At 36.0% G+C, this 14,180-nt stretch overlaps 1 protein-coding gene and 1 long non-coding RNA gene across 3 annotated transcripts; both read right to left on the reverse strand.

The window, feature by feature from the left end:
• Nucleotides 1-4,270: 4,270 nt before the first annotated feature.
• LOC141398099 (uncharacterized) lies at nucleotides 4,271-5,292 on the reverse strand. Of its 2 annotated transcripts, none has more exons than XM_073975327.1 (5): nucleotides 5,009-5,292; nucleotides 4,755-4,821; nucleotides 4,602-4,697; nucleotides 4,473-4,528; nucleotides 4,271-4,406 (listed from the first exon to the last, which is right to left on the reverse strand). In XM_073975327.1, exons 2-5 carry the CDS (start codon nucleotides 4,787-4,789, stop codon nucleotides 4,372-4,374), a joined length of 222 nt encoding a protein of 73 aa, XP_073831428.1. In that variant the 5' UTR covers nucleotides 4,790-4,821; nucleotides 5,009-5,292; the 3' UTR covers nucleotides 4,271-4,371. The 2 variants fall into 2 exon arrangements, with proteins under 2 accessions (XP_073831428.1, XP_073831426.1); XM_073975325.1 differs by having other exon boundaries at nucleotides 4,755-4,901.
• A 6,141-nt stretch (nucleotides 5,293-11,433) lies between these two features.
• LOC141398563 (uncharacterized) lies at nucleotides 11,434-12,630 on the reverse strand. The gene is made up of 3 exons (XR_012411662.1): nucleotides 12,581-12,630; nucleotides 11,572-11,814; nucleotides 11,434-11,497 (listed from the first exon to the last, which is right to left on the reverse strand). It is a non-coding gene; the product is annotated as an uncharacterized lncRNA (long non-coding RNA).
• Nucleotides 12,631-14,180: the final 1,550 nt, after the last annotated feature.

Raw genomic sequence — 14,180 nt, forward strand, 5'->3', positions numbered from 1 at the left:
CGGGGTTCGTCAACTTTAGAGGGGTTTGTTTTTCTTCTTCTTTTTCTTTGTTTTTTCATAGTAGGCGGTGTTTTGACGGGGTGAGTTACTAGCCCAACGCCCAACCCAATTTTTTAACGTTCTTATGGGAGAACGCGCGGCACATGTTAGCTCGCTACCTTCAACGGATGTTAAAGGCAGCTCCCCAGGTGACACCACGGGGAGGTCAGTGACCGAGATAAATCCTGGGCTTTGCCATGTTAAAGCCGGTCAAGACCGTTGCTTGGTATCATTCATCCCCTACGTCACCCTAAAATGAGAATAGCCACAATTAATATTTTACGAAGTAACAACACCGAATGCTCCGTACGATCAACGTTACTTTGGATGATCAGTACAACGACAAAGTATTTGCAAATTTAGCAACAACTAAGATGTTTTGTAGTGGGCAAAGCAAGTATTAACACAAGAAGTGCAAATATGAGTCGACCAATATGAACTTTTTAATTTTTTAACAACAATAAAGGGCGATTGGAAGTAATGAGAGTTCGTTGTTATGATGAGACCAAATGGTAAGGAGCAAATCTAACAAGAATAACAACAACGAATAATGATTTGTATGATCAACGCGATTGCGGATGATCAATACAACAACGATTTCAACAAGTTTTGTGTGGACTGTATAATAGGCGAAATTAGACAACGAATTTAATTCACACGCGTAGGGTAATTGAAATTCGACCAATGATTTATTTTTTATATTAATGCTCAAATTAATAACCGAAACAAAAACGAAAAATACTAACACTCGGGGATAGATCACTTGTTTTGGAAATCTGAGTTTACGCACCTGGTGTTAGTATGGTGATTTGTAGATGTAATAATATCAATTATATGTGACGTGAGATGATCCAATGATTTCTCCGTGCAAAACAACAACAAAAGCTTCAATTCTCGTTCAAGAGAGAGGGAGCAACAACAATACTGGCGTCAATCTGGCTCGATGCGACCAATGTTTAGGTGAGGGAGGGGAAATCGATAGGCTTCGATAACTCGGTAAAGGAATGATGAGCAGTGGGGGTGAAAAGAACAAGAAAATAAAACACAAGCAGTATCAGTTTAAATATTAAATAATATGCTAGTTTATTGATGTATTTCTTTTCTATTCAACAACAAAGATTACCTTGTAATCTGGGGTGGCGACGGAGGCCGGTTAGTATAACGCGTAGACGTTATGTTAAGGCGCGACAAGTTAACTCTTCAAAGGTTAATCGACAAGTGAATGCAGAGGTTCTTGCAATCGCAGAGGATTGCAGCGATCGCAGAGGATCTGAGTCGATTTTTACTACTACAATTACATATTCCAATGAGAGAAAACTCAACAACCACCGCTCGTTGGCATCTGCGTTCTACGGTGTCCGCAGAGGGAACGTGCAGAGGAGATGCCTGATGACGTCAATCAGCATCCGTGATCGACTGAGCTCGGGAAGTTGAGTTGGAACGTATCAAACTTATACAAACAGTTTGAAATATTAATTGATAAATTGAGTGCAAATCCAATGTGCACATAGGTTCCATCTATACAGCCGATAACACCAGGGAATTTCGTTTTTAAATAAAAAACAGGTATGTGATGAATTCCGAATCGATTTGATATGAAAACGATTTGTCTAAAACGAGTGAATTGCATTTAGATATGATGGGAACCGCATCGAATTTCAATTCCACGTTGTTTCAATTTCATTAAATTCCCACATACAAAAAACTGACCAGTGATCCCGAATCTCCAGCTGAAAGCGACATAAAAGACTTTTTGTTGTGGCGAAGACAAAAACCGAAGTAAAATTTAATGAAAAAAAAAATAAATAAATGTGTGTTCTTATTTAAATTGGCCTATGTGAGAGCTTAGTGAGGAAATTCTTGTGCTATTACATGATGAGAACTACAAACAGCGCATAACAACATATTAAGCGGGTGTCTTCACCAATTTGGAGAAAACGCAGATGTTAAAAATAGATTTTTTGTTCTGTGTTTTTTTGTTATCAAAATATCAAATATTTTGTTAAAAAAATATTCCAAAAATAAGGAAAATAAATGTTAATTTAGCTTTGATGTGTATATTTGTATACCGGGCTGTTTCGGTCAGATGTACATGAGATAAATAAAACTAATTTATTTCATTTTTACTCTACGTTTCGTTGGTTTGATTCCAACTTCATCAGGAGTCTTTATTGAAAATCCTAAGACAAAACATTCATTTTAGTTCCAAATCATATTTCGAATTTCTTAGTTTAAAGTTTTACTTACAATTAGTTTCTCTTACATAGTCGTGGTATTATTCTTAATTATAAAAAACTGGACTTCACAACACAAATTTTTGTATAAATAAAAATAATAATCACAAACTTAAATAAAAAAAATAAAAATATTGCAGCAAAACCTTATCTGCAAGTGTGTTGATGACATATTTGCCATCCTGGACAAAAAGCATTTAGATACATATCACAATAAAATAAAATTCACGGTGGAAATGGAAGAGAATAACCAAATACCGTACTTGGACATGAAAATAATAAGAGATGATACGAAGATAATAACTGATTGGTACACAAAACCCACAGCATCCGGACGAATGATAAATTATTACTCTACACAACCAAAGAACATGAAAATAAACACAGCCAATAACTTAATCAAGAAAGTTTTTTATATAAGCGATGAAAAATACATGACTAAAAACACAAACAAAATAAGAGAAATCCTATTAAAAAACAACTATCCAATAAACATTATCAACAAACTAATAAAACAGAGAACTGCAAATCCAGAAAATAAACCAGAAGAAAAACATCTGGACGATGAACGAAATTTTATTAGTGTTCCATATATTCCCAGATTGACAGACAACAACATATTAGCAACCATGATAAACGACAACAACACATCAGTAGCTTATAAGTCAAATCACCCACTCCACACTGTATTCTCCCGAAAAACGAAAACAGACAAATTACAACAATGCAATGTCGTATATGAAATACCATGCATTGGCAGAGAAGGGGAGAAGTGCAATAAGGTGTACGTCGGTACGACGAAGAGAAGGCTGAGTGTTAGACTTAGTGAACATGAGAACGACATAAAGAAATGCAAAGAAAATACAGCTTTATCCCAACATACTAAACAGTGGGGCCATGTAGCAGATTTTAAAAATGTAAAAATACTTGATAGAGAGAAAAACGAAAATAAGAGATATACTCTTGAGAGTCTAAGAATACAAGAGAGAATGTGTGAATGTATGAATACAAAAGAAGACAAGGATAATACTAAATATCAATACTCGTTTGCAATATTTTGAAGAGGACGTTCTGTGATTTAGTTTAAGGTTTTGCTGCAATATTTTTATTTTTTTTATTTAAGTTTGTGATTATTATTTTTATTTATACAAAAATTTGTGTTGTGAAGTCCAGTTTTTTATAATTAAGAATAATACCACGACTATGTAAGAGAAACTAATTGTAAGTAAAACTTTAAACTAAGAAATTCGAAATATGATTTGGAACTAAAATAAATGTTTTGTCTTAGGATTTTCAATAAAGACTCCTGATGAAGTTGGAATCAAACCAACGAAACCTAGAGTAAAAATGAAATAAATTAGTTTTATTTATCTCATGTACATCTGACCGAAACAGCCCGGTATACAAATATACACATCAAAGCAAGAATAATAACAACACGGTCATAATAAATAAAATGTTAATTTATCTTTTTATTCCCCTTTTTACATTTCAAACTTTTTCTACCCAAATTTATTACATCGTTTTTAAATCGACCAGAAAAATATGACTGTTTTCAAAACGAGAAAAATAAACGATTATCGGATTGCATCACACGTCGTTTTGATCAATTTTTCCATAGAACAAAATGGAATATGAAACCGATATCGAAAACAATTCGATGTCGGAAAATGTACATGCATCACACCTACAGTCGTGTTTGACTCGTTTTGAGCTCGAAATCGATTTTCATCACATACCTGAATGATTTTTGTTTTGTCTTTTTTCCTCCTCCGACAATTTCGAAACGATCAAATTTTGGCACAATTTGTCCTCTATCAAGTGAACAACTTCCTTCAATACGTTCGACAATATAGATTGAGCCATGCAGTTGTAATCATTGCCATGGAAACTTCCCTAGGCAAAAAATCTCAACGCAGCGCACACTTTTAAAAATGGGGGTATTGCTGTTGACCTTGTTGGAGCATAATAAATCTATTTTTGTTTTATTTTTAATTTCCTTTTTTATTTTTATTTATTTCTTTTTTTACACTTTTTTAATTTGAATTTTACTTTATGTTAACGTAGCTTGATTTAATGAATTCCGTAGTTGTAATAATTAGTATTGAAATAGTATGTAAGATAATGAAGTAACTGTAAAGAAAGAAAATAGAATTAGAAATGAAATATGAAATAAAACTTTAGTTGTCGTAAACTTACCGCCGAAATCAAAGCGTTCTCCTTCAACTTTCTCCACCGTCCGAAAGAATCCCAACCTAAAAAATAATAGTAAATAATATTTAAATCGAAATTATAAATAAATCGTTTTTTTATAATTTTCTTACTCACCGCTTAAAATAAAGTGGAACATTTTGGTGCCGAAACCCGGGATATATAAGTGTCGGTCGTTTTGTTAAAATATTACAAAACAAATTTGCAAAGTTTCTGCAAATAAGAAGAAGAACAGTAAAAATTCTTTTAAAACATTAAATTAAAAATTACCTGTGGTGATCCTTCAGTTGCTGCCATTGTTCCATACATCCAGATGCCCCGGTTCTGTGATTGCCGTCTATGCAAGAGCAAACATAATCAGGAGAGTGATTCTGATTCACAGGTAAAAGCGTTGTAATAATTTGTGTGAATCCTAACCTGTAAATTGTTCAGGTTTAGAGAATTTGTAATTTACTCAAATTTTTCTGTAATTTTGTTACACTTCACACAAATTATCACTTTACGCTTATTTATTCAATATATACATTTTGTGAACCACTTTGGTAATATTTATTCGCGGCAAAATAACACAAACTTAATTATCGTTTATAAATTAAGTTTGTTTTTCTTATTCCGCTTTGCTTGTCAGCCATTCCACTTGGTTTTTGTTGTTGCACCACACTAATCCGCGATAACTATTGATATTAATATTACGCGAGTGAAGTTAATTAATCATAAAAATTTTTCATTAATTTTTGGTTTATTTTTGACAAATTATTTAATTTACAATTTAATTTGTTGCAATTTCACTAAATTCGTATTATTTCTTTGTTTTGATTTTAACTTCATTAGTGCCACATACTTTGTGAGTAATTGAGTACCCACATTCGGTTATTCAATTTGATCAATTGTGTCGACGGTGTTATCGACATACACAAATACTTAAGGGTGCTTTAGACTACGCAATTTTACAAAATTTCTAATTTATTGAAATTTTTGTGTTTTCAATTACTTAACTAATATTAATTAATTGAGATAGTATTAATATACTATTTTAACAGCTGACAATTTATATTTCCATTTAAAAGCGAGAGTTTATTTCTTAATAAACTATAAAATATTACCTACCACTAATAAATATAAAAGTGTGTAGAGTTTTCCTGTTGCTTAAGTATCCTTTAGACTTATTGATTAACATCAAAATGGCTGGTGGTAAGAAACACCAAAGTAATCCTGATACGGAAATAGCCAATTTAAAGCAACAGCAGGAAAAAATAATTAAAAATATAGAAAGAATTAAAACTTCTTTCAGAGAAAAGAAAATTTCCTTCAATACATTTGAATTAGAATGTCGATTAGACATTTTGAACAAATATATTGATGAGGCAATGCATTTGCAATCCGAACTAGATATTCTAGATCCCGATAATGACGATCGTGGTGAATTGGAAGACTTATGTGTGACGGCAAAGTCCCTATTTTTAGGAATTTTATCCAAAAATAGGAGGAGTAGTATGCCTGAGACTTCTTTTTGCGCTCAATCGCATCAATCTAGATTGCCAAACATGAAGTTACCAAAATTCAGCGGAAAATATTCCGAATACAAGAATTTCATAAGTCTTTTCGAAAACTTAGTTCACACAGATCCGACATTAACAGACATAGAGAAGTTTAACCATTTAATTTCATGCTTGTCTGATGAAGCACTTGGCACAGTCAAAGCTTTTCAGATTTCTGAAGAAAATTACCCCAAAGCATTAGCCAGCTTAAAGAAGGTTTATGATAACGATTGTTTAATATTTTTTGACAATATTGCTAAACTTTTTGATCTTCCGGAGATCACCAAACCTTCGGCTTCTGCTTTGAGAAGCATGATTGATACAGTTTCTGCCATTTATGATTCATTGTTGTCAATTGGTGATGACAAAAAGATTACAAATGCCATTCTAATTCATTTAGTTATGTCAAAGGTCGACCCAATCACTAAATCCAAATGGGAAGAACAGCTTGACTTTGAAAAGCTCCCATTATGGTCTGATTGCGAGGCTGCATTAAATAAAAGATACCAGCATATTTCTGCTGAGGAATCGTCTGGTTCAAGACCCAAATTAAACAAGCCCAAATTTGATAATCAGCCTAAACGGAATTTCAAGACTTCACTTTCGGTTTCCAAACAGAAACAATCTTCAGAAAAGTGTGTCTTCTGTAGATCTTTGCAGCATAATATAACTAATTGTACTTCTTTTACTGCTGTACCAGTTCTCCAAAGATTTGAATTTATCAAAGCCGTCCCTGCTTGCATTAATTGTTTGAAGAAGGGTCATACGGTGGCCAAATGCAATTCAGGAGTGAAGTGTAGAGTATGCAGTGGTGCACACCATTTCTTACTGCATCGATATGCTTCTGATAATCTAAATTCAAATCTGTATCAAGAGCAGCCCTCTACTTCCAGTGCTTCGGTCAACCATTCGGCGTCGAGTGAAGGCGTAATTTTGGCCACAGCACTAGTTCAGGTAAGAAGTAGTTCTGGGAAATACATTTTGGCTAGAGCTCTTCTAGATTCCGGTTCTCAACCTAATTTGATTACTGAGGACCTGGTACAGAGGCTTAAGGTAAAACGAGAAGGTGGCAGATTAAATTTAACTGGGATTTCTGAGTTATCATCTTTCTCAAAGAATAGTGTCCAACTGTCTATAATGTCGAGACTCAATTCTACCCAATTTTCGTCTAAGTTCTGGGTATTGAGTTCAATAACAAATATTCAACCCGATAAAAGGATATCAATTTCTGATTGGAACATTCCTAAAAATATTGAACTGGCTGACCCTAGTTTTAATGAACCTCGGAGAGTTGATTTGTTAATTGGTGCTGAAGTTTTCTTCGAACTTCTTTGTGTAGGCCAAATCAAACCAAATCCGAGTCTTCCAGTTTTACAAAAAACTTCGCTTGGCTGGATCGTAGCTGGAAAATACGATGAGTCAAAGGGGTCCACTTCTACTATATGCCATTTAAATAGTTCAATAGGGAATAGTGAAACGATTGATGCAATTGTTAGAAAATTCTGGGAGTTGGAAGAGATTCCAAATAATTCATTAAAGATTTGGTCTGATGAGCAAAATAAATGTGAGGAACATTTCCAAAAATATGTGCGACGTTTACCGTCAGGGCGCTTTCAAGTGTCTTTACCTTTCAAGGAAGATGTGAAACGTTTAGGTTCGTCATTTGAAACTGCAAAAAGGCGGTTTCTCTCTTTGGAAAGGAGACTTTCTCATGACGACACATCTAAAGAAATGTACAATTCCTTTATGAAAGAGTTCTTGACTTAGGTCACATGGAAATGACAAATAATAAAATTCCTAATACGCCACATTATTTCATTCCTCATCAATGTGTTTTCCGACCGCAAAGTACAACTACTAAACTTCGCGTCGTTTTTGATGCTTCGAGCAAGACATCTTCACATGTTTCGCTCAACGATCTCTTGATGGTTGGTCCAACTATTCAAGAAGAGTTGTACTCCACTCTGCTTCGTTTCCGTCTACATAAATATGTAATTACTGCAGACATTGAGAAAATGTACCGTCAAGTTTTACTTGACGAGAAAGATAGAGATTTTCACTTAATCCTTTGGAGACAAAACGATAGTGATCCGTTACAAATTTTCAAATTGAAGACGGTCACTTATGGCACATCTTCTGCGCCATTTCTGGCAATACGTTGTCTTAGCCATTTAAGCGATTTGTCCAAAGAGACTTTGCCAATTGGGGCTAAAGTTATTCGCAACGATTTTTATGTGGATGATTTATTGACTGGTGCTGCTGATTTGAGTAGTCTGATCACAATTCGTGACCAAGTGACTAACATTCTTAGTTCTGCAGGGTTCAAACTGACCAAATGGTTCTCAAATCATCCTGACTTTAATGAGACAAGTTGCAGTGAAAAATTATTGCACTCAGATTCAGAAACTGCAAGAGCTTTAGGAATACATTGGGCTCCAAGAAATGATGTGTTCAAATTTTATATTGAGGGAGGCTTTCAAGATATGAAGGCTACAAAAAGACACATTTTGTCCATTTCGTCAAGATTATTCGATCCCCTCGGTCTCTTGTGCCCTATAATAACCAAATCCAAAATGCTCTTGCAAGAACTTTGGATAAATAAATTAGACTGGGATGAATCGATTCCTATGCGTTTGAATTCAGCATGGGAAGACTTCAAATTTAACCTTTCAAAGTTAGATACGATTCAAATCCCAAGATTCGTAAACACGACCACTTCCTCGAGGATCCAAATTCACGGATTCTCAGACGCTTCGATGCGAGCCTATGGCTGCTGTTTTTATGTGCGTGCTTTGGACTCCAATGGAGTTTCTTGTCGACTTTTGACGGCCAAATCTAAAGTAGCACCGCTCAAAACAATGTCTCTTCCGAGGTTGGAGCTATCAACAGCACATTTAATGGCGAATATGTGGTTACGAATTAACCCAATGATGAACTTTGAAGTCGAAAATATATACTTTTGGTCCGATTCAGAAATTGTACTGTATTGGTTAAAAACCCATCCTTCGACTCTGGCCACTTTCGTCTCGAATAGAGTCGCAGAAATTCAAGAGTGGTCAGAGAGCGGGATTTGGCGCCATGTGCCCACCAAACAAAATCCAGCCGACATAGTGTCGAGAGGATGCAGTGTTGAAGAACTTAAGTCTTCAATATGGTTCGAAGGACCTAAATTTCTATTAGACGATATGTCTAAATGGCCAGTCAATAAACACTTTGAATTGACTGAGGAAGAAAAATCATTGGAAGTAAGAAAATCCAAAGTTTTATTGGCGTCAGATAGTAAGACAGATAAGGAATGTTCTGAGAGCATTCTTCTAAAATTAATAAATGATCACTCATCTTATAAAAAGCTTCTTAGAGTGGTCTCATATATCTTTCGATTCGTTGATAGAGTTAAGAAGCGAAAGATTCCAAATTCTATCTGTCTTACAGCTCAAGAGTTGAATTGGTCTTTCCTGAAATTTGTCGAAGTAGTTCAAAAGTCCAGTTTTTCAGAGGATATTTCTAAAATAAAGAAATCAATCTGCCTAAAATCAAATCTTCAAAAATTGACGCCATTTATACATGATTTCTCTGAGTGTAAAAGAACATTCTCTCTCTTTAGAGTAGGTGGAAGGTTGCTTAATGCAAATTTACCACATAATACGAAGTTTCCCCTGTTACTCCCAAAAAAGCATCATTTTGTTTCGATATATTTGAGAGATTTACATTTCAAAAATTGTCACGCTGGTACAAAGGCCCTAGTAGCTTTGTCCCGTGAACGAATTTGGCTAATAAATGCCCGAGAAGAATGTAACAGAATAGTTCGGAATTGTATTCATTGCTACAGGTATAAGCCAAAGCTGATGACCCAAATAATGGGAAATCTACCCACTGATAGAGTGAGAGGTTTACGTCCTTTCTTAATAGTAGGCGTAGACTTTTGTGGTCCCGTGGATATTACATTGAAAATACGCGGACGACCACCAACCAAAATGTATATTGCCGTGTTCGTTTGTTTTACGTCTAAAGCGGTTCACCTAGAATTAGTATCTGATTTATCTTCTGATGCTTTTATTCTTTCTTTTAAAAGGTTTGCCGCAAGGCGTGGTCTCCCCAAAAAGATATGGTGCGACAACGCGACGAACTTCGTGGGAGCCAGCAGAGAGCTGAGGGAACTGCAGGAGAGGTTCCTAGGAAGCCACAAAGCCGTGGGGGAATACGCTGCCTCGTGCAGCGTGCAATTCAAATTCATTCCTCCGAGGGCTCCTCATTTCGGGGGCCTGTGGGAAGCAGCCGTAAAACAGGCGAAGTTCCTACTTCTGCGAGTTGTCGGCAAAGTGCTGCTGACGCAAGAAGAGATGGTGACGATGCTCGCAGAAGTAGAGGCGGTGCTAAACAGTCGCCCCATAGCACCGCTGTCTCCAGACCCAAACGACGGAGAAGCTCTGACACCCGGGCATCTTCTGATCGGAGCGGGTCTGCGTTCGCTGCCGCCAGAATACGCCGAAGAAGACAACGACAGCAAGGTGAGGTTCTCCAAGCGTTGGCAGATGCTTTGCGCTCTCAAGCAGAGGTTCTGGCGGGCCTGGTCCAAGGATTATATCCTAGAGCTGCAGGGCAAGGCGAAGTGGCGCATAGGTCAACCCAATCTCGAGGTCGGTCAACTAGTCCTCATTCACGAAGACAATCTGCCGCCTCAGGAGTGGCTCACCGGCAGAATCGTCAGCGCCACAGAGGGTCCAGACGGAAGAGTCAGGGTGGCGGAGGTGGAGACAAAGACCGGCATATATAAGCGGCCCATAGCCAAACTTGCTCCATTGCCAGTAGATTGAAGACCTGCGGTCCTTCAATGGGGCCAGAATGTTGGAGCATAATAAATCTATTTTTGTTTTATTTTTAATTTCCTTTTTTATTTTTATTTATTTCTTTTTTTTACACTTTTTTAATTTGAATTTTACTTTATGTTAACGTAGCTTGATTTAATGAATTCCGTAGTTGTAATAATTAGTATTGAAATAGTATGTAAGATAATGAAGTAACTGTAAAGAAAGAAAATAGAATTAGAAATGAAATATGAAATAAAACTTTAGTTGTCGTAAACTTACCGCCGAAATCAAAGCGTTCTCCTTCAACTTTCTCCACCGTCCGAAAGAATCCCAACCTAAAAAATAATAGTAAATAATATTTAAATCGAAATTATAAATAAATCGTTTTTTTATAATTTTCTTACTCACCGCTTAAAATAAAGTGGAACAGACCTGTAACTTACTTTGAAGTCATCCTTTAACGTTTCCACAATGTAAACTACGGCACCCCTTTCAATCGAAAATACGCCCTAAACCTAAAATAATTTACTGATTATACAGATGTTTCCAGCATGAGCTTCAACTTACAGTGCAGATGGCAATTCCAATGGATTTGACTTGTCCCTCAAATTTCATCTAATAGATGTCATGTCCTGTACATTTTCTTCATCATCTAAAACTAATTCCACTGAACATATCATTTTAAAATAGTTCTTTTTTGGCGAATTGTGCATTTTGGATTAATGTAGAGTTCATACTTACTTTGCTGGGCCATTACAGAACATTTGTTCTATAGGCCGAACTAAGAAAATATCTCCATTTCTCTCTATTTGATGCTTCGCACTCTGGAATACCGCGCCTTTTCATCTCTTCCTTAACTTGTTTGCGCCATCTATTCCTTGGCCTGCCAATTCTGCGTGCACCGCCAAGCGGTCCGTATTTATACGCCTTTTTAGCGGGTACATCTTCGCTCATTCTTATGATATGGCCAAGCCAACGCAATCGCTGCATCTCGATACGTTAAACTATATTCACCTTTATTACGGTTGGCGTAGTCATAGACGTTTAAGTGACGTAGACGTTGTCGTAGGCGTAGTCGTAAGTTACATTTTTTATGTGATGAAAAATTATATACAAGGACAATTTTTGACTTTTATAGCATGTTATATCCTTAAAAAATCGAAAGAAATACATTCGTAATTCCCAGAACGGATTTCTCGTTTTAAATATAACTTTTTTTTTGATACGACAAATCGCTATTACGTATGGCGTAATACGAGAAATGGGTATTACGTTTGGCGTTGAAATACGAGGAAAGAGTCGTGACCGATTTTGTAAACGACATCATATAAAAATAGAAACAAATAAATTTCAAAAGATTTTTGGCAATGATTATAAAAATACATTGGCAAATAACTATAATAAATACAAACTTTACTACTTTTAAGATAAACAAAGATATATTTCGTATTTTGATCAGATGACAAACTTTCTATTGAAAATCTGTTAGAGTCCTCATATAACGATTCATGCAACGCAAATTTCTTAGTTTTTGCTCAAGAGATGATTTTAAACGAATTGTTTTACAATTAAAAAAAATATTTTTTATTTTGTATGAGAAAAAAATTGTCTTTGTCGTAAATGTTACGTGGTACCTAAAAATATCCCTACGACAACGCCAACGACCACAAAAACGTCTACGCCGAACACTTATTTTGATTGTAAAAACTGTAACTGTAGGGTTAGTTTGCTTTTTTGTACAAATACATACATAATACAAATTAGACGTTACGACACCACAGTTTGCAATTTTGGATACGACAACGCCAACCGTAATAAGGGTGGTTGATGTCGTTGTATAGCAGACACAGCACGTGGTTCATGCGACGTTGATATTCACCAACAACGCAGATTGGTCCGTAGATCTTTCGAAGAATTTTTCTCTCAAGCACACCAAGCACTGCCATGTCTGCTTGTGGAAGTACCCAGGCTTCGGAGCCATACATCAGCACGGGTAGTATCAGTGTTTTGTAGAGCGTTATTTTTGTTTGACGAGATGTAGCTTTGGGGTCGATTATCGATAGCACTTATCGTTGAGTGGAGTTGTCAGTTGTCAAAATTTCTTTATGTATGGCAACCTTCAACTGAAGTTGTGAATCTCAGTTGACGAACCGGCTATTTTTCAGGAACCAGTTATTTTCAGTAGCAGTGAATATTTTCGAAAAAACAAGAGTTAAATTGAAAGGAAAATAACATTTCCTTAACAATTGTTGATTATTTGCATGATTAATTAATTTTTTGAATCAAAATTATGGTGAAAATAAAAATAAAACAACAGTTTGGAATATTAATTGGTAAATTGAGTGCAAATCCAATGTGTACATGGGTTCCATCTATACAGCCGACAACACCAGGCAATTTCGTTTTTGAATAAAAATGATTTTTGTTTTGTCTTTTTTCCTCTTCCGACAATTTCGAAACGATCCAATTTTGGCACAATTTGTCCTCTATCAAGTGGACAACTTCCTTCAATACGTTCGAGAATATAGGTTGAGCAATGCAATTGTTGTAATCATTATCATGGAATTTTTGCTGTTGATCTGTAACTTACTTTCAAGTCATCCTTTAACGTTTCCACAACGCAACTCAAGTTTAGTGGCAATGCATAATCGACCCCTTGGTTTTTAAACTGCTTACTTAAACCAAAGTAGCATCTGTTGGCCAATACTATTCTTCTTTTTATTTCACAACTGATGTCGTTTGTTGTGTTTACGGAGGTGCCGAGGTAGACGAAGTCTTTTACTACCTCTAAATTATAGGAACCAACTTCCACAGTTGGTCCGAGCTCAATGGGCGCATTGCGCGTCGACACCATTAACTTGGTCTTTTCACCGTTTACCGCCAGACCCACTTTAGCAGATTCTCATTCGGCCTTCATAAAGGTACCAATGATGTCTATATCATCAGCATAAGCAAGTAACATGTGGCTATTGGTGTAGATTGTGCCACTTCTTTTGACGTTTGCCTCTCGAATAACCTTTTCCAGCAGGCTGTTGAAAAGATCACACGAAAGGCTGTCTCCTTGACTGAAACCTCTTTTGGTACAGAACTCTTCGGAGAGGTTCTTTCCTATTTTAACTGAGGACCTCGTGTCAGTTAAAGCCATTTTATAAAGCCGGATGAGCTTTGCGGGGATACCAAATTCAGGGGGGTTACTCTGTATTGCGATGCGGAAGAAAAATTGTACCGAATCAAGTAACTGGTACTCTCTAATGCGTTTTCGCATCTCTTTTCGCATCTAATTTACGCAAATCTGGTATCAACGCACTCTGTAATACGAAAGCGTATGTCAAACTCGTGCGATAAGCGCA

The sequence above is a fragment of the Musca autumnalis genome, unplaced genomic scaffold (genome assembly GCF_047663935.1).
Source record: "Musca autumnalis isolate F117 unplaced genomic scaffold, ASM4766393v1 scaffold_3, whole genome shotgun sequence".
In the NCBI taxonomy this organism is placed as follows: domain Eukaryota; kingdom Metazoa; phylum Arthropoda; class Insecta; order Diptera; family Muscidae; genus Musca; species Musca autumnalis.

Coding starts and splice junctions, on each gene's coding strand:
- LOC141398099 (XM_073975325.1), bottom strand. Junction 4,698..4,754: donor CAACTGAAGGATCACCACAG/GTAATTTTTAAT, acceptor TCTTATTTGCAG/AAACTTTGCAAATTTGTTTT. Junction 4,407..4,472: donor AGAACGCTTTGATTTCGGCG/GTAAGTTTACGA, acceptor CTTTCTTTACAG/TTACTTCATTATCTTACATA.